General features: G+C 32.8%; 2 protein-coding genes across 3 annotated transcripts in view; one reads left to right on the forward strand and one right to left on the reverse strand.

The window, feature by feature from the left end:
- pnt (ETS transcription factor pointed) overlaps positions 1-27,600 on the reverse strand; it is a 123,033-nt gene that overhangs the window by 86,029 nt on the left and 9,404 nt on the right. For both annotated transcript variants that reach the window (XM_013315421.1, XM_013315420.1), the window contains exons 2-3: positions 21,558-21,693; positions 13,293-13,413 (exon numbers count right to left, since the gene is read on the reverse strand). In XM_013315421.1, coding sequence (XP_013170875.1) covers positions 13,293-13,413; positions 21,558-21,683 — 247 coding nt within the window. In that variant the 5' untranslated portion in view covers positions 21,684-21,693. The remainder of the gene's footprint in view (positions 1-13,292; positions 13,414-21,557; positions 21,694-27,600) is intronic.
- On the forward strand, positions 23,772-26,125 carry LOC106120175 (ATP synthase subunit d, mitochondrial). Its single transcript, XM_013315423.1, has 3 exons — positions 23,772-23,949; positions 24,199-24,417; positions 24,818-26,125. The coding sequence occupies exons 1-3, from the start codon at positions 23,831-23,833 to the stop codon at positions 25,005-25,007; spliced, it is 528 nt and encodes a 175-aa protein (XP_013170877.1). The 5' UTR covers positions 23,772-23,830; the 3' UTR covers positions 25,008-26,125.

Below are 27,600 nucleotides of genomic sequence, written 5' to 3' on the forward strand. Positions count from 1 at the left end.
AAATTGTCTTTAAAATACAATACAATTGGATTTTGTTGAGTTTGTGTTGGTTGCGAACTGGTATACGATTTAATTGTATTGGATATATTCAGATATCTTGACCAATAAAAATCACAACAGAATTTATGGTAAAAGCCAAGAATTAAGACTCCGAAGACGTTCCTTGGTGTTTAACGAACAATACAATCGGACCTCAAAGGATTTCTTGTCATCGGATGCACCGGTCTCTATTACTTCGAGTTCGAGTGGATATTCTTTCTATCTTATTATCTCATTTGTTTAATACTGGCATCTGATTTATGAGTCTTTATTTACAATTTATTTATTTTTAATTCTCCTAACGTCACGAGACCTTTACCTTTTTTTTTCAAATAGTTTTTTCTTTGAACAAAGTATTCAATTAGCGAAATACAGTTTCTAACTAACAGCCTATTATTTGTAGTAAAATCGTAACGAATCATGAATGAATCATTGTCGTCAACTTTTTGGTTCGCGGTCCTGAGTGAAGTTCCTGTCTTTGTTTTCTATGAAACATGGATATCCGTCGGCACAATTTACAAAGTAATAGATGACGATAGCAACACGAGTTAGGATATATTTGTAAAATATTATTTTAACTATAAAATTATAAGTGTTATATTAAAAAAAAACCTTGCTATTTTTTATTACAAGGCGTTTTTCGACAAAAAAAATTGTGATATAAAAACAACAAATACTTAGATAAAAATACAAAATACAGTAAAACAAAATGTATAATAGGAAATAAGAGATAGTTCTGATGCTGTAAGATTTCTTAATTATCGATTTCTGTAAGATATAGACTAAGAAAATAGATTACTCAAGTTACGTATAAACAAAAAATACAATTAAACATTGTTAATGGACGGAGTCTTCAATAAGTAATTAACTCTAACATAGAGTTTAGCACTTGACCGGACAACAATTCATAATTTTAAGTGATTTATTTCACTTGGATCCAAACTTCGGTCAGGTTTCGTAATATAAAGAATAAATGAATTTTCAGCTTCTAAAGTTGGTTGTAAATTGTGCGTAATCATCATCATCTTAGGTGCTACAGCCGCGGGTGGGCCTGGGCTTGGTCAAGTAAATTTCTATATATGTATGTCTAGTTTAGTGTATCTGCAAAATTCTTCATCAGCTCACTATACGTCCCCACTAAACCCCTCTGTTCCCTCATAGCCATATGTGGGACGCCACGGGATCGTGTTAACTTACCACCGCGACGCCCCACTGACCACCCCGAGAATAGGGCTCCTCGATGCGCCCCCAATGGGGCGCTGCACCCGTAGGCGCTCCTCAGAGACGACACCGTGCAATGCAGGTTCGGGATTCCCCGCCCTCCCCCGCTGATGCCGCCTAGGGTTTATAGAGACCCACCTCTTGGCCCCCGTCTTCATCAAGACAGAGGCCAATTCTTCATCAGCTCACTATACGTCCCCACTGAGGGGCTCGGAGCCTACCCAAAGTCACGGGTGACTAGGCCATAGTCAACAGGGAACAAAACTTGTCTCAAATGAATCATCTATTATTTTTTCTATTTATTAATTCAACATTTGACGTCATTGATCAAGATCAAATTTAAACGACATAGTTGCGCAATATACACATCCTGGCGAACACATCCGTTGCAGTAAAATTAATTCTAGATAATGCTAATAAAACCACCAATTTTAATAGCATTTTATATATAATAAAACAAAATCGATAATATGCTTATTACGTCAAAACATTTCTGTAAGAAAACTACATATTAAAATTCAGTTATTCTTATGACGAATGCTATTTACAAACGCTTTGGGAAGCTCTTAATTTACAAGATGACAAACATCGGGATAGATGAAACAAAAGAAGATCCAAATTCTGCCATTAACATTGTGCATTATTTGCCACGTCTGTACCATAATGATCATAGGCCAGATGCCAGAGTCCTATATTATTGAGTAGTTATTTAACTTAGATGTTAGTGACAAGATCTAGAATTACTTTCCTAATCACTTTATTGGGATCATATCTGTGGTGAGGTGTGGAACATAGCCTTGAGTACGTCGGAGCGAACGCCCCACGACACGCCTCCGGCTATTTGTTGCTCCGAATTGCCTCACTGACACTGTCTACATTAACCGCACGAATTATTACTTACCTATTAACGTTTAGAGGTAAATTCGTTTTGGTGCTGATTATAAATTATACGGTTGTAAATCTAAGCTACACCAGAAATATCGAAGTAAATCGCTTAAAGCCATATTCTGTTTATTACGGATAAAACGTTTGTTTACCTAACGATTGAATGATAAGATGATGCGTCTACCTTAGATCTGTACCAATCTGAATATTTGTAATTGCCTAAAATGAATGCAGCCAGAATCAAACAAATAATTGATATATTGAATCCACTCAACAACAATAAACGAAATAAAAATGTAAAAGTTAAAAACATTGAAATTAATTGCTTTACTAGAACTGGATCGTCGATCTATATTTTAACTTACTGTAAAGTACGATGCTCTCAACGAGAAAGAGGTGAACTTCATTACGCAACATCAAAGGACAAAAATTGCCTCCTCTCTGGCAGACGAATCTAATTTTTGTGGCAAGTTTTATTGAACCTCCTTTCCCCCTTACCGCGCCTAACTCACTTAAAGGCCCAGAGCTTTTTAAAAGTTGCTTAATTACAAGTTTGTTTGCGCTGCTTAATTAATTTACAGCCAGCGGCGCTCGGATGAAACTCCATTACGTTTTCACTCTGAGATTTATATGTCTCTTATCTTATGAATATTACATTTGAAGGATGGCTCTTTTTTGTTTGCTCTATAATTTATTGTTTTCGTTTACAAGATCGGATATCTTATAGTAATGGCCGTTGTAAATCCGAAATAAATAAAAAAAGTAGTAAATCAGATGTTTTTTCTGTAATATTGACAAGAAATGAGCAAGTTAATCTCTTTCGCACAACTATTATATGAGGAAGCTGGGGACTGACCTTTTCCAATCGAAATAGCGGAGGATAACGCTGGATCTTTTGGAAAATTTGTGCTCCCAGATGATGCGATACCAATAATTAAAAAACATACTGATAATGTATAATTTCTATAGAGATGATTTAAGATATGTCTGGCAAAAATATACGAATCTGGAATTTAAGAATCTTGGCAGTATCCTGGGGGAATAGGCCGTATTCCTTCATTATAGGTTAGAAAAACATACACTAAACTTCTCACATTTTTGTCCCTTTTGATGTTTATGTGAGTTACATATTTATTCAAATATTCATAACGAATACTATTTTTTTAATAAAATTTATTTGAAATGTGCAAATCTTGTCTCTAGCTTTAGATAATTATCGGACAAGATGCTGGCTGGAAAAGCGGAACTTTCTCAATAACGGGCGCTGGTGCGTGTGTGCGTGGGGCACACACCTGTGAGGTTCAGGATCAGTGGCCGGCGCGCACCTGCCGCTGTTCCCACGCCTCGCCTCCCCACACCCCGGACCCCGTCCGCGCCTTAAGCCCGTGACGTCACACCCCCGCTCCCCTCAAATGGACTTCGTTTTTTATATAAAGTTGTTCATCAGATACAATTTGTTTGTCTCAAGATAATTTGTTAAGTTTATCGTGGGTGTGGTACGATTAATTGATATCGATGTGTTTCTTTTTACGAAGGGTAACTTTTAAAGGTATATGTACAAAATCCCCAGCAGTATAAAAATAGGCAGGTTCTAATATTTAAGAATATATATCAAAGCGTGGGTTATAGCAAAGGAAATCTACCGCATTCATAATACAGTGTCCTCAATGATGCCTTTCGTATTCACTTCGTCTCTATTGTTTAGTTTATTTACTGGTAGTTTCGCAAAGAACACCAAATTGAACAGTACTTGTAGGTACAGATATCGATTAATCGCACTATATATCAATTACTCGTACTACACACACGATAAACTTAACAATTAAAATAAAATCTATAATATTATTATTAAATTATATTATTAAACGAAATTATAGTTAATGGTAGACCGATTTCTTGTAAAAATTAAATACAAATCAGTATGAGAAAAGCGCCATCTATGTTCTTAATTTATACTTGCCAGTAGATACTAACCGCCATCTACTGTAAGAAGCGTGAACTAACCAAACCAATGCATGTTTCGCTAGGTGTATAAAAGTTTCAATAGATGGCGCTACTTACACCGGCGCCGGCGCAGTTTCTTCATATTGATTTTACTCATTTCAATACACACAATACTTTTTTATAATTTAAATTTTCATGTTTCACATTCTTAACTATTTACAAAATTCACAATACAGCATACAAATTAATCTTAAAGTTATTAATCATTTCATAAGTTCAACGGTCACAATTTTATGCGATACAAGATGTGATTGTATAATTAGGTTGTTTATTTAGTATTTCTATTTTTAACAAGTTGTAATTATACTTTTGTAACTAAGTGCAGAAGCATCGTTGAAAGTGCGGGCAGTCATTTGCCGCCGCGAGTTGGCAGGCTCTCAAACGTCTTTTGAGTATCATAACGAGTCGGGAACAAATTTATTACAATCATAAATCATATTTAGGTCTCGAACTTTAGAATAAACGTACGGATTTATTGCACACATGTTAGAACGGTATACGAAGCTTGTGTCGTATCACAAAGAAAATTTACAAAGATTTATAATTTCAGTTGTCAAAAAAATATTAAATTGTTTGAAATTTCATTATTACTCTTAACATAATTAAATCTTAACTGAAATAAAATTAAGTTCAAATATACGTTTGAAATAAACATTAGAAAATTACAGTCAAAAAATATTATTGTTTAAAATCAAAGACATTAGTAGTAGTAGTTAGTATTTGTCGATGTTTTAATAATTCTATATTCGTCTATGGCCACCCATAAGAATTAAAATACCCTTGCTAGCTTGAAATGGGATGGATCTCTGACAAGTATATAAAATATAATTTTTATACGTGCTCAAGAATAATGGTTATAGCATCAAATATATTAGTATGCAAAGAGTGTGCCAGTCAAGCAGAGGTGACGAAGTAGCTATTAAGATGCGCGCTAGCGAACAAGCACGCAGCGCGAATACAACGTAACTTTAACACGATTAAACTGTTGTCAAATTAATAAAATCCACACTTTAAAAAAATATTTACCTGCCGTTTGCCACACAATGTATTCAAATTCGAACTTTTAAATTCTTAGAACATGATATTTAAGTGTTTATTATCTCCATTTACAATAGACGTAAATAAAAGACGTATATAGGTAATAGGTGTTTAAGATGTGCTGTTTATTGATGGCTACATAACTTGGTGTTTTATTTTATAGACAGTCCTAATATCCCTTTCCATATTGATGCTTAGTTAAAATACATGAGCCCTATCTTGGTCATAAGTAAGGAGTTAAGCTTTTAGTAAAACCATTTCAATATTATCACCTATAATGTCAAACTATGATACTATAATAATATTTTTAAGAGGAAACATATTTATTTTTGTGTGTTACAAATAAATTCAAAAACTTCTGATCCGATTTCTAAAATTGTTTTTACGTTTAGAAAGCTACATTACCACTAACACAAGCTATATTTATTACTAGAATAGCTGTAGCCCGCGACTAAGTCCGCGCAGAATTAAAAAAACTTGATTAGTAGCCTATGCGTACTTCCAGATTGTGTTCTATATCTATGTCAAATTATAGCAAGATCCGTGCAGCCGCTCTCTAGACACCTTTAAACATCCTTCCATCTATGCAAAGAAACATTCGCATTTATATTATTAGTAACATTTTATTTGCGAGGACGAAATCGCGGTTAAAAGCTAGTGTGTCTTTTTTCTCCAGCAGTAAAAGAAATATTGAAACTTGTTTCGTCTGAGTCGCAATGATTATTACTTTTACAAGATATCCATCGACCTTTGATTGACCAATAATCGTAAAATTTGTAAGTTAAATAAGATCGTTAGCAACAAGATCAACTGGAAACAAGTTTTATTTCATTCATGCTTTAACTTGAAAGTCATAAAAATACTTGTTTCACGAAGATTATTTTTATTTGTAACAACTTGTATTTTAATTCTCTATTTTTATAATCTTTATTTAGACCTTTCTACAAAATATATTTAATGTTTAATGTAGTTTAAAGTTAGTGGATTTGTTTAATGTAAGTGGGCAAGTATAACGTATTTCTAGAAATTCGAAGTATAACTCTAATATATTATTATATAGACCAATTGAATCTAAAGACTGGAAATCTTGACGAAAACTTTTAAGAATTCTTTTCAAAGAAATACGAACGAAATCGTGCGCAAGAGCTTGTGCATATTTAAACCTATTCAGCACATATGTGAATGAAAATTTGCTCATCAATTATAGCGATATTTTCAATTTTAAAAACAGGAAATAACACACTAATCAAAAATAAAGATAACACAAAAAAATTGTGTTTTTGTGGTCATGTTATATCTACAATCTTGTCTAAAAATACCGCAAGAACGGGACCTAATCCACCCATCGCCTGTTCTAATATAGCAAGGCAATATTTCTATAATTTTGTGATGGGTTTATTCGCCTTGGTGACGCCCATTCAATATTATAGTCGTGGCCTTGCATTGTTAATGGCTAGACGGTTGAGTTTCTTATATGATAACTATTCACTTGGCTTGGCCCGACTTTGTTTGCCCTTTAAATCATAATATGTAGTTTTAAAATACATATATGATTGCTTCAAATAAAATATACTTACTTAAATGTGAAGAACAAAGGTAATATGGATGTAAATGAAATAAGCCTAAAGAACAATAGATCTTACTAATATTATAAATGCGCAAGTTTGGATGGATGGATGTTTGTTTGAAAATATCTCCAAAAATGGCTGAACCAATCTCGATGAGATTTGGCATACACATAAAACATAATCATGAAGAACACTGGCCACTAATAATGATTTTTTGAGTCGCGGGCGACCGTTAGTGTATATTTGTCAATTTATTCAGATTCCTCTACGAAATAGACTAAAAAACTGACAGAAGTGACAAAGATAAAATCTTAATAAATGAAAATTCTTTTGGACAGATTATTCTTTGAAGTTCTCATTTTAAAACACATAGAAAACGTACTTAAAAAGTTCTATTAAAATTTTAACAATCATATTAATATGATTTAAAATACATAATTAATTCAATTTAATACATGCAATAGAGACAGGAAAATATAACGTTAACACATGATGGAGGAAAGACTTGATTAATCAATGGAATTGTTTAAAAGTGTTGAATGAAGTGAAAAAAAAACCTGTTATCGTTCATTCAATGCGTACCGCCCACTCACATGAATGTTTGTTACTTATAACATTAATGTAAAATAACATTTTTTATTGTTTTTAATAAAACTTTTTTACGCTAATGTTTCATCAATTTTTACGTCGTGTTTTGCCATTAAAGTAAATAAAAAAAACTATCGAAAGGAATATTCAAAATAACATTTTGCTTTTTATATATTGAATTTGTCAATATGCTTTTACCTCACTGTTGCCTTTGACTTTATCAAGAACTGGACTAAAAATATAAATATTGCACATTAGTGAACTTTCAACTCACTAATATTGTACCGTAATCAAACGTTTAAAATATTACATCTATAAATATTAAAAAAGTCGAAAAGTCTGTATGTAATATTGCAAAAAAAAACATTTTTTAAAGTTTTTATAATATGCCTGGCTGTCCGCAAGGTCGCATTTGTTCCGGGTAATTTCCGAAACGGCTGGAACCACTTTAAAAAGACGTTAGGCGATTCACGCCGGCGCATTATAGGTTACATTTTAAGTCTACGTTGACGAAGTCGCGGGCGACTACTAGTCTTGTGATATAAACTTGACTGATATGTAATGCAATTAATATAGATAGACATAAATCACGATTAAAAGACATGTCATTTTTGAATTTATGCGTTCGTGTTATCGTGGAGCAAAGAACGGGTCACAAAGTGAGAGCTAATCGTGCAACATGTCTGCCGACCGATCGCCCGTAGGTACCAGGCTAGCATAACTAGCGCGGAGCTTTCATTCAAGCCGCTTTATGAATGAAGCTCGTCGTGCGTCGGACGTTAACACCGGCCAGTGTTGCACGTGTTTATTTGAGTCAACACGTTAGGCCGTTCATGAGAATTCTCTTGTGTCAACACATGAACTTGCCTACACAGAAATAGCTTCGCAGCTTTGTTTTCGCACTAGTGTTATTAAAATCTCTTTCTTATTCTTCGAATTTCTGTTGCTCTAGTAGAGTTCAGTTATTTATCATTTGTATGTTCTTATAAACTATATTTTTTACTATCTTGGCTTGTGTCGTTCTTAGAATTGCGTAATCGCTCGCTACAACATTTAGTAAGCACACATAGATATATTTAAAGCTCAACAAATCTATCGAATTCAGAATGTTATATTCAAACTTTCGTTTCGCGCAACTTATTGTTAAAATTTACGCGTCCAAAAATAGGAAGTGACGCACCCTGCGTACATCGGTTGCGTAAGTGACGTAATACTAATGACAGGAAATAGCACGATCTTGTTTGAAAGCGAATAATTTGTAGTGAAAAAACAAACGGTTATCGGAAAACAAAATGTTGTTTACCACTTTTAAAAGGTTTATATACTTAAAATTTAAGGCAGAGTAGATAACTAACGTAATAAAAAACCGGGCGATTTTAGTCGCTCAGCGACGGACGAAGCACGATGCCATAGGGATTCGTAAACAACACGTCGCTGCAATTTTGTTCTTCTTTGCCAATGATAGTCGCTTGCTATTTGCGGGACAAGACAAAGTGCATCATCTTCATAGCGATTCCATAACGAACTTCAAAAATGTGTAGAACTGACAATAACTTTCGATAAGTCACGTAATTTTTGTAGTTCTCTATAGAATCGCTTCGGAGCGAATGCACTTTGTTAACCCACTTGTTTACAATTTTATTTATAAATTTAATTTTCAAGATGGTGGAGTAAATCTGTGCAATTGGCATGTAGTAGCTATGCCTGTGTTGACCGAATAGATGAGTCGCGTCGGCGATTCAACGTTACGTTTACTTGTCGCCGATTCACGCAATACTCGGACACATTAGTTTCGAAGATTTACATTGCCTTGTGTACGAAAGGGCTAATATTAAATATTACTACATAAAATTGTAATTATTAAATAAGGCCATGAAATTGTCAATACAGTTTGCAAGTTCGAAACATAACCAAAGCTGGCCACATGTGTGGTATAGTTTATAAAATAAAAAACTGTCATGCCAATCAATAATATATTGTAAAATTATCACAATAAAGTTTAAAATAAGTCAATGATTATTTCACGTGACATATGAAACTGTCTTTCCACTTGGCCGAGCGTAAAAAAATTCTCTTACACGCACTTCCAGATAATGTTACTAAGCTAGAGGTGATGAATTAAAAACAAGAGTAACTCATTAACTTTCATTAAACGTCAAAACATACAAAAAAATCTTGAAAACTTCACATAAAAAATAAAATATATTCGGATAAGGTTTTTATAACACATTATTTTTTTCTATAATGCTCAACCTTTGGTAATATAATAATAATAATACAACGGTAATTTCATTGAGAAATTACAATATGCGACCATTATTTATAAACATAACGTTAATTTGTAAATGTTTACACGTTAAAGTTATAACATAACTAGTATCAAAGTGAAATATACACAAAATGTTTGAGGCGCGTAGTTTCTGCAACATCCCGTGCAGCGATCAACACGCGGGGGAAGTGGATACCGCAACATCCTCTTGGGTATCGAATGCGGGGACAGTTACCATCACTTTAACTTTTTTTTTTAATTTTTTAAAACTGGCCACTTGTGTGATTCTACCAAAAAGGTTTCATATCCCTTTATTAAATAAGAAGACTGTATTATTTTAATTTTACGTTAACGTATTTTATTATAACAAATAGTTTTAAAAGAAAGAATGTTAAAAATATATCCGACTCTAAAAATGTAGTTATTGTATTATCTGACAGTTCTCCAGTTGCAATGGCGTCAAATGTCTGATGTACACAGAGTATAATTCATGTGTACAGAGTGAGTCATGAGTCAAAGGCAACAGCGAGATAGAGCCAACAAATTGATCGCGTCGCTCCCGTTCTCCGCATTGATATGATAATGTCGCTACTGGTTTTTATATTTTGTTTTGTTTGTGACATCAATTTAAATTGAAGTTGTGTTTGTAACATTTACATTGTAATTTATAAATACAGAATTCAATGACAAGTAAATGTGCATTTAAACACAATAAAATATAATTAATTTACTATCAGTGTTTGGTAATATTAGAACATAAGAAACGTTTATATTGTATGTATGGAATTAATTTCTAAAATGTTTTTTCTTGTTTGTTTTTTTTTTAATTTTGTTATCGATGAATAAAATACAAAGCGTACGCCAATATGTTCCATTAATAAGTTACAAGACTATGTAATTACGAAGTGCAGTACACCGCGTCCAGATTAATTCGTTCGGAACGCAACCATTGCATTCAGTCATTCATTCGTTCTCATTCACATTCAAATTTCATTCTGCTTTTGTTTCGCACCAATTAAACCGCAAAGCGAAATGTATGTATTTATGTGGAATAAACTTGTTAATGATATGAACATAATGTTGGTACATGTCATTTAAATTTCAATAAGCAAAAATGTTATCGTATAGTTCATTTAGATTTACGTGTTACAAAAAGTTTAGCAATATCACTATTGTAGACTTACAATGTCAAGATAAGGCACAAAATTGACCAAAGAATTAGACATCCTGACGAAATAAGAGTTTTGACATGTTATCTCTCGAAATTAAGGCTGTAACTAATCTTGGTAATAGCACAACGCTGAATTTTTTATAACAATGTTATATCCAATCACATCTCTTATTTACTGTCTGATATATTATTAAAGTGTCAATTTCGAGGAAGAGTAAACATTATGTATCTTCAATACATAATAAATGGTTCCCACGTTAAAACATGTAGGTACATAAACAAAGAGACTTGAAACAATGGGCCCGTATGCGGCCCACCCTGACTTCAGTGGCACGTACGTTAACCTCGCCTGTGGAATAAAATAATTAAACCATGATCATCTGGAATGCATCTTATCTATGATTTTCATAGAAAGAAGAATCCAAGTAGGCTTACAACTTTCAAAGAGCAAACATTCGAAGACTGGCGACCGAGAAAAAGTAATAAACAGAACTTTTACACTCAACCTATCATGACTTTGTGCTGAAGTTCGTACGCTTCCTAGAAAATTCGGAAACTAAAACTCTAAGTACGCGGTTTAGAAGACACTGACCATTTGTTTCATCGAATAAGGAAGAGAAAACAAAAACCTAAATACACTAATTTATCGAGTTAAGATTTACAGACCTATGCTTTATTAAACCAAATGCAAGGTTGAGCAGTGAACGTGTTAACAGTCGTGTTCTACGTCCTCGATTGAGTCGATTTATTCATTTAAACATGTTTGTACATCAACGAATAAACATCTAAATTAATCGATGCCAACAAAGTTTATTCACTTGTTTTTTGCGTAATGTTATTTCATTAGTTTCTGCGATATTTCTCTAAAGTGATAAATGTCACCACTCCGCCCAACACTCAAGCTTTTTCGCACAAAACATGTATACGATTTCTAGCGAAGCTATAAGATAAAACTTCTGGATTTATTTGTAAAAATAGATTTTATTCTATACAAATAATTGTAAAGGGAACCGAATATTTATTATAGACTAACAATCTGACCTGCTTTTGATTGATTTCGTAGAGCAAATGATAAATCACATACAGACGGAAGCCATGAATGTATTTGTTTTTTTTTTAAATAAAATTTTTAAATCTATTACGCATTATTAGTAACGTCAAATGTGTTATAATATGCTTTTCATTGATCACTAACAATTCATATCGTATCAAAATAATGAATTAAAACAAATCTAATTCAGAATATAAATACGAATGTTTGCATGAATGGATGTTTGTTACAAGGTATCTCCAAAACTAATTAACACATCTCGATGATATTTAGCACAGATGCAGTATATAGTCTGGAAGAACACATACGCTACTAATAAAGTTTTTAATAATTCCACGCGACCGAAGTCGAGTGTGACAGCTAGTTTATAATAATAATTGTAATTTAGGTTATGTAGTCGCAACGCTCCTGCCTGAAAGTGCAGCACGTAACAAGGATGCGCCGTATTATCCTATTTGGACTTCACCTATTTATTACTCATTCGATAGCTATATTGAATACTACTAGCTCACCGATCTACCAACTAAAACAAATATGATTCTATATAAAATATCCTATACTTAGCATGTGAATAATTTAAAAAGACCTTGAAAATAACTGTCGAAAGATATGTTTAAAACCACAAGTTTATCTCTTTCCATCTCTTTGTAATAAACAGACATAACAATATATATTTCTGTATTAGAGCCGAGAAAACTCACATTAAAAGATATTTAAACTTACTTTGAATTGTCTCAAGTTTCGTTAAATATTATCTAGAATGAAGCCGCTAATGCTACAAACATTTCGTCTGTTTAAAGTCCCTGAAGTCTGAACCAAGAAAAAAATCAAAGAGGTGGAAGAGATCGATTTGAATTAAGCTAGACAATTGGGTCTAGAATTGATAACACCTTGGAAGTGTTATAAGGTCTTGATTGGGTGTGACATGTGGCCTTCAGGATTGTCGTAGCTAATAACAGGATGGAAATTCGCGTCCGTCAGTTCGTCTCAATCTCAGCAACAATTTTGATAAAATCATCTACAATTATGTAATACGATGGTGCATAAGTATAGTGTTGTATCATAAATACTCTATTTACTTCTCACAAATTAATTAGATTTAATTTTAGATTAAGAAATGTAAGTAGGTTCGCTACTCGTAAAGTCGATACCAAGTATATGTTTTACTCAATAAAGCTAAAAGTAATGTAAATTAATTAGATTCAAAAAACTGTACATGAAATAATAAACTAATATAATTTACCTACCTTCTGACTGATCAACAGTTTTTAGTAGTAGAATTAAATTAAATTGGCTTACAAATCTAATTGAAATGTAAAAACTATATTAAATTATTGTCGACCTTAAATATACATTTTAAAAATCAATAACTTGTACATTGGTAGTAAATAAAAGTCTATGTCAATCAGTAGAATAACGTATTTCTAAGTATTAAGTAAGTCTATTCTATGTACTTACCCAAGGAGGCTTCAGGGTCTGAGAGGTCCGACAACGAGGGCACCTTCTGCATTGCTCGGGGCTCCTCAGCTTCGGGCGGTTCACTCTTGATGCCACCGGTAGCGCCGCCACCCTCATCGCACTGGAAGTTATAAAAATATATTCTGAGTACTTCATAACACTATTTATATGCAAAATGGTAAGAAACAACAGGTTTGTATGATGTTAAGTGACTACTGCTAATGAGTAGTGTATTTACGCAATGCTAGACTTGATTGTAGGGTAGATAGAGATAGGGAGAGGAAAGGAATGCTCAAGTGTACGACTACCTTACTCAGCAAAGTGAAATATGGTTATGTTTTAATAGCTATCCCCGAATTTAATGAAAATTAATTAATAGCCCACATATGTGTTCTTGCAGACTATGTCTCTACATCTGTGGCTAATTTCAGATATTCGCATTTATAATATTAGTAAGAGTTAAAAATATTTTTTTTCTTATAAAATAAAAAAAAATCAGAAACAAATGCCTATAATAATGAAAACGTGTCGTTATAATTATTGATTTCTACACTATATCTGTCGGTAAAACAGTCTTACAGCAGTTCGTTACCGACACATCATTACCATATAGTATTCATAAAGGAACCATTTTTTTCGTCATTACGTGCGCTAAGTCATACCTAAAGTTAAATCTCATCAGTATCGTTTCCAAGTCAATATTCTATTCACATTGTGGATGCAACTTCCGTTTGCCGGCCGAACATGCCGCGCTTTAAAAGCACTCGCCGGGACTCGAGACAATACGTTTTAAAACATTGAAAACTCCGACTATATCTAAGTTTAGACTCGCTTCATGGAAGCGGGATAGATTTGAAGACATTAAACAAATAGCTACTTGATAATGTATGCTAAAACTGTCCTATTCTGAATACGAAAAGATTCTGTTGAAGCGCTTTGCATGTTTACGATGTGTTTTCCTCACCATTTGTATACTAAATGGTTAAAAGTAACAACTTATTTATTATTTATAACAATTGGTTTCTGAGATCAAAATCACTGTATGAAATGTATCTGTTATCCTTGTCATTGATTTTTGACAAAACAGAGATAATTTTATAGTATTTTTTTAACGGGGATTTTGGTCTTAGAAAGCCATGGTAACAGATCTGATCTATTGATAAACATCTTACTAATATTATAAATGCGTTGCGATGCGAAATGTTTAAATGGATGGATTGATGTTTGTTTGAAGGTATCTCCAAAACGGCAGAACTTAGCACAGAAGAACACATAGGGTACTAATAAAGTTTTTTTTAGTACGGCGCGAACGGAGTTGCCGGTGACCGCTAGTAACTGAATAAATAAAAAGTAAAGAAAGTTATCGCTTCAATTAAGCGACACCATTTCTACAAAACTTTGAAGAACAAATTTAATCGACATATTACGACTCAGTTGACTCGTAGTAACAACATGAAAACATGATCCATACGTCCCCTAATCATATAGTATATCAATATTACCCAATAAAAACGTCAAAATTGAATCAATGCGGACCCCTCGGGTCAATCAGGGGCGACGAGAACCTCGATAAGTTCATTGTGTATCGAAACATGACATTGTATTCAATATATAAATTATAAATTGTTTCTTGTAGTAGCTCAGTGAAAAATTGACCATCCTGTATAACATTTTATTTATTTATTTTTATACATCTGTTGCAAAAAAAATATATCTTTATTCATACCTTTCTAATTTTTGACGCTGACTAAAAGTGTATATCAAACTTTTTTATAACTGTCATGTTACGTTCCATTGTTTTAATTTCCTAACATCTGTATTAATTTTAAATGCTATCAATTAATAAAAAAATCATAAACAAAGATTTGAATAATGATAGAAACCTCTTGTTTCTATCATTATTCAAATCTTTAATCTTCAATAAAAGATGGTAAGTTATTTAAAATGTGTTAATAATTATAGGGGCATAGTTAACCCGTAAACAGACAAGATATTTTGGTTCATTTAAAGAGGGGTCGTGTCACCCTCAATGAAACAAAACGTTCTCTCAAGCCCGGTAATCGATGGGGCGCGAACCTAATTCATTGGCATTTGGACAGCGACGATTGACGAATCATTTGTTATTCTTTCGTTTCCCCATCCCACAGGATAATAAATCAGAATAGCTCCCTGACAAAGTACGTCAGTGGTAGCCGAAACTAATAATCTTAAAACTTTTTTGCCTATCTAAAGTAGGTATACAATTATTGTCCAAATTAAACCATATTTCTAAAGATAGATATCATAAAGGTTAACAAACTTTGATAAACAATTACATGGACTGTAATAAGGTAACACATGAAAGGTAAATGACTTCTTAAATTTAAAAAAGTTTCATAAGGAAGTTGATAATATATGGGCTAAGGTTAACAGACAATTTGTCGTGTGACGATCACTGCGGTGATGCGTCTCTAACTGTCGCTTTGTATCACGTATCCTTCCAAAGCTCTTTTTAAATGTCGAGGGGAAGATGTATTGGACGGTTTAATCCCTCTTGTTATATTACAATACTAACGCCCTTTGGAAACCCTTAAGTTATTAATAAGATGGAAAAAATAAAATTAGTTTTTTCCTTAAACGTTGAAAAACATTACCCTATTTGTCAGTCGGGTAAAAAATTTCATACTATAGTTAGGCAAAAAACATCAAATATTTTCCATATCAGTACCAACTTGTATGTTTAGCATTACATCGCTTTAGGAACTGCAATTGTACGGTTACGTATTTACAAAACATCAACACAGTAAAAACAAGTTTTGGTGCAGTAAAATCGTTCTGTGAAACAACCTAATGTAAGATACCGTTATACAGCTGCTCTGAATATTAATATGAAATTGGTTGCATCGTTCATTAATAATCTTTTCACTTACTAAAAAAATGTTGGTGTTCTGTATCGGAGGCAAAGACCCACTGTGTGATCTGCCAACGAAGTGAATAAAAAATCTTTTGTCAGTTTTTTACTTTTTTTTTGTAGTTATTACCGGATGTTTACTTTTACTTTAGTTTTATTTTTAAAAATTAATTACTTTATCTCTAATAATTTTAAATTAACACACAAAAATAATTTTGTTATCAAACAACTCGACATGATTCGGATGTAAGAAATACGCAAATGCGGTAACCATCAAACAATATCAGAAAATCAAAGTTAGTGCAAGATATTGTTTTTACTTGGCTTTTACTTTATCTACATAGTATATAGATTGCTCATACATCCGTAACGTGTCTGTTACGTACAAAACAACACAACAGACACATTCAAACACAAATAAAATTTTATATAGAACCAAAAAAAAACATTAAATTTGATGCCACATCTAGAAGTCATTGAATTGGTATTAAAGCAGTCCTTACTATAGATTTCTAAACGTAAGTTACACTGAAATATTACAATGACCATAAAACATGTCATATGCCAGCTTCGTCATACAACTTATGATTGATGTCTTCATCAAAATTGAAGCCCTACATGATCCAACTAATATAGTCGAAATCAATGGAAATGAGATTATTATATTTACACACTAGCTGTCGCCCGCGACTCCGTCCGCAAGGTATTAAAAAAATCTTAATAGTCTATATGTTTTTCCAGATCCTGTTCTATGTGAAATTTCCGTTCCGTACAGCCGTTCTCGAGATATCTTCAAACAAACATCCATCCATCTATCTATCTAAGCACTTGCATTTATAATATTAGTAAGAAGTAATATTTTACTTCATATAGACAGTTTATTTATTATCCCGATAAAAACAGAAATACGATTTTATTCTTATCGATAGCCAGTTTATTGACCGGATGCTAGATGTATAAGAAAATATAATATAAAAATAATACGAAATAAAGAAATAGAAAAATCACAACAAATTTGTCATATTCTTTGGAGCGGACGTAACTAGCCCTTTAATTGGGGACCGGATATCGTATAGTGGGCCCCTAATGAGATACGCTAGGATGCCTTCACTAATTTTCCACATAAATTATTATTTCGCGTAAGATGTGAATAAAAATAATTATTTACTGTTATTAATATATAAAATACTGTTACGATAACTAATTGGATCCTTCTCTCTTATTATTAAAAGACACAAATTGAATATCGTAACTACTAAATATTTTTTTTATAACGTATCATTGTATGAAAAGTTTCATATTGAAATATCTTAATGCGACTCCGTCAGCGCGGAATTTAAAAAAAAACTTAATTAATTTGTTTTAGACTTTTCTACATCTATGCCAAATTTCAGCGAGATCTATGCAGCCGTTCTAGAGATATCTTCATATAAACATCCATTCAAACCTTCGCATTTATAATATTAGTAAGGTTGACTAGTGTGTTACTTTACTTATAAAATATTAAAGTTAAGTGCGTTATTAAATATTTCACGTTTTGTATAGATTTATTTTTCAAGCGTTTCACAGGTTTGACATATTATTCGATTAACCGCTCGACAAAAATATGAGGAGTTAAGATATTTGATTGAAGAGTCCGGTATACTTATAATCTAACTACATATCTTATAATAGACGTTAATAATATCCCATAACTCTAAAATACAAAGCATACCTACATGAGAGAGTACAACAAAGGTAATGAATATTTTTTAAACATTGTAACTATCTCCGAAGCGACCGCCAGCCAGCGCCATCTTGCGGCATAAATCACGTCAAGTTATGTTTTATGATGACATTTCTGAGCTGAGTTACTTGTAGGTGTTAACGTCATGACTGTCGACAGCATTTTTATTTTACCCCGTTCATTATTAATGACATAGTACTGTAATGATTTAATGATAAACCCCGCATTCTAAAAACAAAGACGTATCTATAGATCTTCCCGACACCCGTTGACATTAACTTTATCAATGACTAACTGTCGCCCGCGACTCGGTTCATGCGGTATTAAAAAAAACTTAATTAGTAGCCTATGAGTTTTTTAGGCTATGTTCTACATCTATGCCAAATTTTAGCGAGATTCGTTGAGCCGTTTTGGAGATACCTTCAAAAAAACATCCATCCATATATCCACACATTCGCATTTATAATATTAGTAAGAAGTAAGACAAGATTTATAACACATAGTAAAGTGACAACTGTAGTCTTTATAAAAAAAAACTAAAAAAAATAATGGTTCAAATTCGTATTGCAGAAAAATATGACGATACATACACAATATTAAGGTATTTTGAATTAGGATCATTAAACAAAATTTGTTTTATAAAAAAATATCAAAGAGTGCATTTAGAAAACAAATTAGTTTCTTATTTATATGTCTTGTTACATTAAAAATAGTAAAATAATAATATTGTAACCCATTCGTAAAGAAGTCTCAACACTTTTTCCACGCAGTAAGCTAATGTCGAAACTCATTAGTGAAGCTTACTGTCACTGCCACGGGCAAGTTTAAAAATAAAATAAAGAAATTAAAAAAAACAACAACAACGACTTTGAAATAGGAACCGCGCTTTTTCTGTGCACCTTCGAGTAGATGATTGATTGTAACCGTATCCTTGTAGATGATCAAATAAGCCACTTCATTAAATTTTTGTAAACAGTCGCGGTTAATGCTCGTATAAATGCCTTATATTAATAGTTCGTACTTTAAAAGCCATAAAGTGCGAAGAATAAAAGTGAGGAAACCCAAAACGCAATTATGTGGGTATAGGTTATATTAAATATGAACTATAAAAGAGAACTGACGCCATTTTGAAACGTATCCATATTTACGAAATAAAGAAATATTTATCAATGTATCAAAATAAAATAAATATGTCGGGTTTATAGCGTTTAAGAAAAACATTTTACACACTGAAAACTATCAAAAGGTAAAAAATATGTCTAGATACAAATATTTGAAATCCACTTCTACGCTTTTGTTTGAATTAAATATCCTTTTATAACTATAAATAGTTTAAAATAGAATATTATCTTCATTGTGAATCACATAAGTATAGTTATTACAATATCTTACCAGTTCTTTGTTCAATAGAGTAAATCAGGAGACAAAACGCACGGTCCGTTGCACCGCGTCGACATCGCATCCGGCGTGTCTGCCCTAACCGTCCACTACTTGTACTGTAACCTCACTAATTTTATTAAAAAAAATAAACTTACTCAAAAAGGCAAAGATTAAAAAGTCGTTCTGCCAGAATTTTAGGTTGAGTTTAAATTTCGGTGACACCTTTATTATATTTTTTTTTATTAAGCTTACTTGAATAAAAGGCAAAGGTTCTAAACGTTGTTCTGCCAGAATTAAAATTTTAAGAAAAACTATGTTTCTTAATCACATAAAACTAGCTAAACGGTTGATGTTTAGAATTGTAATTAAAATTAGCTAAGCAAAGTTTTTGACGAAATAACCTAAAAATAATATTTTATGCTAGTACAAGCATTTGAGATGTATTTACACTGAACAAACATAAATACGTGCTTAGAAACTAATTGCTAAGCATTTCATCGTTTTTCTGCCAGTCCCCAGTCTTAGCTGGCATTCCGAAACAAAACCACTACGTGTAAATATGGCTGCTTACGCCAATTTCCAGTTTGACAAGACGGCTCTGCCTTATTATTAATTTTGCCCTAGCCAACTGTTTTTATTTGAAAGACTTGCAATGCACTTGCGTTCCTCGTTTATTATATGTGCAAATAATGTTCGGGAACAAATTTATTGATCCCTTTTTATAATTATCTGAGTAATGTTCTTCGGATTTGGTCTTTATTTATTCTTATTATTTTTTTCTTAATTTAAATTTAATTAACCTAGGTTGAACTATATCTTTACTCAGTTACTCTCTAGCTCTAAATCTTTTTATATACTTTAACATAAACTTGGAAGAAAAATAACAAAAAGGAGGCGTTTGAGTAGTCTCAGATAAATAATATTATTCATATTTAATCATTTTATTAGTAATTCGTACTTAAATATAATTTCCAAAAAACACAATTAAAAAAAAACAGTCTACCAGGTGCTATCCTATGAAAACAGTAAATACGCATGCAAATAATTTATGTATCATTAGCTGCACCCCGTAAAAATATTACGCAGAAAACATAGGCAATTTATCAACAATTTGCACATTTTGTACTTCAAGTACATCTTTGGCATAAAATAATTTCTATCTTTATTATAATTTAATATTTTCGATCAGGTTTAACAAGTTTTCTCATCGTGTCTTAACGATCGTTTTACCCATCTAGTCTTTAAATGGATACGACAACTTTTCCTAAGACGATCGGATATCCGGTGCTATTTGTGAGCAGGTACCTGTATTGCCATTAACAAGGACTTTGGTTTAGAAATTCTTGGAGCTAGCAATTTTAATGTCGCTAGTATACAAGTAGAAATAAAGTATTCAAATAGAAAAAGAGCTTAAGACTCTGTGTATCACTAGGACTTAAATAAAGTATTCTTTTGTAAATTGACAACCTCATTTACTAAAATTATTATTACTAATATTATAAATGCGAATGTTTAGATGGATGAATGGTTTGATGGATATATGTTTGTTTAAAGGTATCTCCAGAATGGCTAAACGGATCTCGATGAAATCTGGCACACATATATAACATAGACTGGAAAAGGACATAGGCTACTGTGTAATTTTTGTTTATTTCGCGCAGACGGAGTTGCGGGCGACAGTTAGTAGGTTATAGCGACAGTTAGCTGAAGGAAAATCTAAACGTAAACTAACAAAGTAAGCATTGTATGAAATAGCATGGCATAGCAAGTAAAAACTAAAATTTAATTCATAAGTTTGAATTGCCAGCTTTAACCTTTTAACTGCTACGTACAAGATAGAAGAAATGTTTATTCCAATTCTTATCACAAAAACAGCTATTGGTGTAATCATTATCATTAAATCTATAGTTGTGATTGATACACGAACTAATCATCTAGCGTGTTTTATTTATTTTCCAAGTAATCTGATAATAGATAAGTTAATTTTTCATTAAAAACGGAAATACCTTCCAATAGATATAACGATGCGCATTTTCCAAGTAAATTCGTGGTAGAAACCATCAGTAAAATAATTAGGAAAAAGTTTTTATTTGTTACTTTGCAGTATTATACGGTTAATAATTGGTTATTTATTGCATTTCACAGAGTTTAGATTGTATATTTTGCAGGATAATGAAACATTTACTAAAGGAGCAATGAAATTTGTAGAAAATAATGTCAAATTTCAAGGAACCTGACAATTAAGTATAAATTCAAACACTTCACTCACCAGGTCAAGTCTCAGACTGAAGGAGACTTTCTTGCGCATAGGACCCGCTAAAGGTGCAGGGCCGTCGTAGAACGCCGCCTCTTCCAGACCGAAGTCCGTTTCACTTTCCGCCCACTCCAGCTTCATTGCGCTGGGACTGGAAAAAAAATAACATCATTATCATCTATCTGTTTTTATCGCACTCACGTTGATCTATCTTTCGTCACTTCAGTCATCACTCCTTTTTATGTCACTTTTCAAGCAATCCATCCATCTCTTCCTAGGCTTAACCTTTACGATATACAGTTATAGTTTTTTTTAAAATATCTGTCATCCCCTTGAATCTCGCTACGTCCAGCTTCACCTAGAATTATGTTTTGAGCAGCGACTCTAACGAAGTTAAGAGCCGCAAAGATATTTGACAACAACCGTAATGTGACTGTGGTACTTTGAGCCGTATTATCTGGTGAAACAATTGAATAACTCTAGTCCTAAATGGCCACGTGTTCCTTGCCAACAAATAAAAAATGTAAGATGGTATTGTTACATACAAGGTTCATAGACCGCATACATTTAATATACTTAATTTCACAACGAATTACATAGTTGACAAACCGGAATTGTCAGAAAGTAATGTTATTAATCTGTCTGCCGTCTAATGATTATCATATTTTATCTAAAAGCTTATTTACCATAAAATATAACTTATTACGGTATAAGAAAAAAGTTTTAGAAATTTCATAATGAAGAACGTGTAAGCAATCATTTTAAATTCGTCCATTTAATTTCGTAGAACACTCGTATCCCATCAAAGCGATTGGAATTAGTTAACACTTTCGTATGACTTGTTCCGGAAGTGTACCCTCCAGCCACGTGTACTATTGCTCTCTCTGCAGAGAATGTATGCAAAGTAAAATAGACCTTATGATTCTGGAATAGAACAAAATATCAACTAACATGTATCATCAAAGTAAAAGGATTGGGTGATTCGGTAAATATGTCGTCAGAATTCGGCACGTTAGAACTTCGGTGGCGGGTTGTCGTTGCGCCTAATATCCGCCGGAAACGGCCAGGATCCTGACACCATGAAGGTTATTGTCTTGTAATTGAAACGGTGTGGTGATTTGTCGCACATTTGTAGAGGGTGACTCAAAATTACGGCCAGGAGTAGCTCGCTAATGACAATTTGTAGTCACACTTTGAATTGTGCTTTTTTATATCGATTTATGTTCAGATGACGTGCTAGCAGTTGAAAATTGTTTTCGCGGTCTTATCGCCTAAGATTTTTAAGCTTTAGCCTACTGTCACGACACATCGATATCTCTTACTATCTAGGCGTTTATCACAAATAATTTCATTCATCGCAAATTTTATGAATGATAAACAACTTTTAAATCGCACATTCAACATTAAAAATAACTGTTCAAAACCCGATACGAACTATCTTTAAAGTTACTCAAGAAAACAGCAAGATTAGATATAACGCGATAGGTAATATCAAGATCTTTTACTAATAACATTAAACAATTTACAAAAACCGCTTCGGGAGTTGAAGGTTTTCAAACTTCGGTCAAAAATATTTGCTTGACATTTTCGTATGTCTTTGCCCTTAGCTATTTAAAAAAAAACTTAAATTAATCAACATTTGCCAGTTTATACATACAATTTTTATCCGTTTAATTCTGGCCACACACGTTAGGATTTGCATGATGTGTTTTGCAGACATAACCAAATTTTGTCACACAAGCATTAGAGTTTACCTGTAGCTTATGAGTGTAAGAACCTAACGTGTGTGGCATGCCTAACCGTTATGGTTTGTAACAAGAGCTATATTTAATGGTGCGTTAACAGCGAGTGTTGCCATAAGGTTCCCGACCTCAGCACGCAAGCTCGCATGCCCGATGTCTTCTGCCTTGCATGTGAACTAATTGACTTACTTATACTCGAATTGACGAGTGAAAGTTTTGCAAAATGGTGGCAGACGTTCCTGGAAGGTTTTACAAGTTTTACATTAATCTACATACAAGTTCGCGTCTCCTTTTGATTTTAAATGACCGAATAATTTTATAAAAATAATCCACTTATGATGTTATTATTTAATTCTATATATTTTTTGTGCACGCAATCATACTTGTATTTTTTTTGTAACATACACATTAATGTATTTATATAGGACCTATTTTATCATAGTAAGTTTTATGAACAAAAATGCTGTCAAGATGACAACAAGATGTTAAGTACATCAATACTTGACACGTTTGAAAATATTATTACGGAAATAAATAACGATAACAATGGCAAAAAGATTTACAAAACCATCAATCAATTGGGTAGAAATTGAGAAAAGATATCCACCGGAGCAGAAAAACAATTACTTGGCGTTCAGAGCCAAATCTGCTGCTTATTTACAAAGGTTATTTTTAAAACTACTGCATATTCTATGAAAGTATTTTAAATCTTACTTCTTACTAATATTATGAATGCGAATGTTAAGATGGATGGATGGATGTATGTTTGAAGGTATGTTCAGAACGACTGAACGGATATCGATTAAATTTGGAATACGTATAGAACATAGTCTGGAAGAAAACATAGGCTACTATTTATGTTTATTTTTTAATTCGGGCGATCGCTAATTTTTAAATATATTTGAAATGTACAGGGTACAAGCTAATCCAGCTGAAATGCCAAAAATTGATTGGGAAGCATATAAGAAGTTGATTCCTCAATCGAATATTGTGGAGAAGTTGAAATCTGCTTTGGAGAAATACAAAATTCCTTATCCAAAAGACAATGTCACATCACAGATAGACGCGCAGTGGAAGACTATTGAAAAAGATATACAACAGTACTGCGCTGAACAACAGAAACATATTGATGCGTAAGTTTTAATTGTCTCCCGCCCTTCCGTCCAAGCGGATTTAAAAAAAAATGAATAAGTAACCTATGTGTCCTTGCATACTATGTTTTACATATCAAATTTCATCGAGATTCGTAGAGCCATTCTAGAAATACTTTCTAACAAATATTCATCCATCCATCTAAGCATTTATAATATGGAGAAAAGTAAATTTCTTTTACAAAAAGCATAGAGCTTAAATTTGATTTTTTCTTGCATAGAAGCAAATCTTAAGTCCATTTTCCATTATTGAATAAGTTAAGGGGCTAGTAGTTTTCTAAATTATGTGACATAAACGTCGTTTTCACTCACATTTGCTTTGAAAAAAAACAAGTGTCTGGGCAGTCAAAACCCACAGTAATAGCTGTTTTTTTTTATTTAGCGCATCTAAAGAATTGAAAAGAATACAATCTCTTCCGAAGTTTGAAGATATGACTATGGAGATGTTTTATTATTTGTATCCAGACAAAGCATTAGATCCAGTGAACAGACCAACCTACTGGCCACATAACCCAGAGGAACAACCTGGATATGTAACTCCTGAAGTGAAAACCTCGAAAACTGGGCATTAAATATTTTCAACCAGTTTAAAATATATGAAGAAAAGAACACAAGAATTTATTCGATTGGAATTAATTTGACACGAATATGTAGGTAATTAATACCAAATTTGTACCTTTAAAATATTTTATACAACAAAACCTAAGCTGGATATTAACCCAATAAATGTGACAAATCATATCGAGTTAGTCGAGAGTCGAGACTGAGATAAATTCTTTCTTTAAAAGGAGTCAAAGAGCAATGTTGTCTTAGATTCGTTAAGACAATTTATCCTTTTGTGGCGAAACACAGAAATTTTTTAACTAAATCTGACCAGTGAAAAGTAGGGAACAAATTGATTTTATTATAAAGAGAAAAATTAGGTAATGTATCTGAAGAAATGTAAAACAAGAGTCATTGCTCCGTCATAATTGAAGTCCAAACAACGCAGTGCTCATTGTCTGTGGACAGGGCACGAAGGGCTGCGGGTTAAATTTAGCCCCGCTCAGGGCCGCCACAGACATTCGGCCAAGAGATCGCGCGTGGCAAATTGTGACTGATGATTGTATTGGATTTCACTGCGATTTATTTTCAGATCGATATATTAACGTCTGGAACTTGGCTTGACTAATTGACGGGATCTACTTTCAAAATTATGTGCGCTTTTGAATTTTAAATCTAACTGATGCGACTGGGTTAAAGTTTAAAATAATCATCGGTAAAAAGATTCTTTTGTCAATATCAAGAAGAAGAAAAAATGAAATTTTACAAAAATTATTACCTAATACGGAACTGATAGAATTCGGAAGAAAAAACACTCACATATCGCTAAGTTATTTAAAAGCTTAGCGCTTTTAATAAGTCTTTCAGCGGGCAAGCTTTATGAATGAACATCGTTATTACCAGTCGGGGAATATTCCGAGTACATTCAAACGATTCGTGCCTCCCACTTCCCCTCAGCCGGCCTGCTACGCTTCCGAGAAAACTCACTGACCCAAGCTCAGTATATCCAACTCTAAGAATTGATAAGTATATATGCGTTCAAGAACACTGTTAATAGTATAGTTTATTTTATATTTGTAAACATTATGTAATGAATATGATAACATTCTGAAACAATCTTTTGTTATTATATTTCATATAATTTGTGATGTTCGGACGGTTCAACGGATCTTTATGTAATTTGGTACAGATGTAGAACATAGTCAGGAAGAACACATAGGCTACTTATTAAGTTTTTAATACCGCACAGAGTCGCGGGTCACAGCTAGTCTTACCAATATTATAAATGCGAATGTTTATATGGATGGATAGATATTTGTTGATCTCCAGAAAGGCTGAACGGATCTCAATGAAATTTAGGAAACATATAGAACATAGTTTGGAAGAACACATAGGCTACTAATTAAATGTTTTATTAATTACGCGCGATCAGAGTCGCAGGCGAAAGCTAGTCTATTATAAAAATCTTTACAAAACAATATAAATATGTCACAAGTGTTTGTTTGTCAGACCATTTAAGAATAGTGTAAAAATAAGTGCCGGGAACATCCCTTTCCGTTTCCTTGAGATGGTATGGTTGCTCGCGTATCAGTCAACAACACGGGATATCCCTTGGTGATAGAAATAGATTAGTAAACAGTACTAATGTCCTCACAATAGATACAGTATTAACGATGCTCGTGCGACGTAATTAAATTTGATATTAGTTCACCCATGTTATAGTTGGGAAAGCGAACCCTGAAGTGAAGTTTTTAAGTTGCCATGGATTTATCGTACTGCTGAACATTTGAGCAGACAAAAGCGCTTGATGATACAAGAAATTGAATTAAAATAGAGAAAACTCTAGGCTAATACACTCATATAATATAATCCTCATTTTGAAATGTTTAATTTTTAAATGTTCAGTATTTAAACTCAAAAAATAATTATTACAAAATAACAATAAATGACTATCGTATCAGTAATATGTAAAATATTTATGAAAGACTGTTGCAAACTGATAAAATTTACATATCTGCGCTAAAAACAAAACATCGATGGCTCCTATGTAAACATATCGTAAGCCAAAAATTTGTTTTTTTAATTTTAAATGAAGAGAAACAAAAAAAAATGAGACTTAGTAATTATTTTGAGTTCCTTACTGAAGATCTAAACAAGTAAGTTTCCAAAATTTTTTACAATTTCAAACAAATCTTATTTGAAATAGTAAAGAATCGCAAATCATATGTCCTATAATTTGTACTTATATTGCAGTTGTATGGTCTATAAAGCTGAGCATGGCGTGGGTGTAGCGAAGAAGGGTGGCCACCTGTTGCATGCGGGCTATATTTAGACCTCCTCTCGCGCCCCGCACAACCCCCTCTCCCGACAGACGTTCATAACTCTATGAGTAATGTGAGAAAAGGAACTTTAAATCTGTATATACATGGAACAGATATTATTCTATTTCTTAATAACGTAATATAAAAAGTAGAGCAAAAACACTCTACAATAAAACCTATGTAGAGCTTTTTGATATTATTTAGGAGACAAAGGTTCCTTGTCTAAAAATGTAAAAGAATAGGAATTTTGAAGATAAATGAAAAAAATGTATTTGCGTTTTATTTAACTTGTATTGAGTAA

This window comes from Papilio xuthus, unplaced genomic scaffold, assembly GCF_000836235.2.
Source record: "Papilio xuthus unplaced genomic scaffold, Pxut_1.1 DF826961.1, whole genome shotgun sequence".
Taxonomy (NCBI): Eukaryota; Metazoa; Arthropoda; class Insecta; order Lepidoptera; family Papilionidae; genus Papilio; species Papilio xuthus.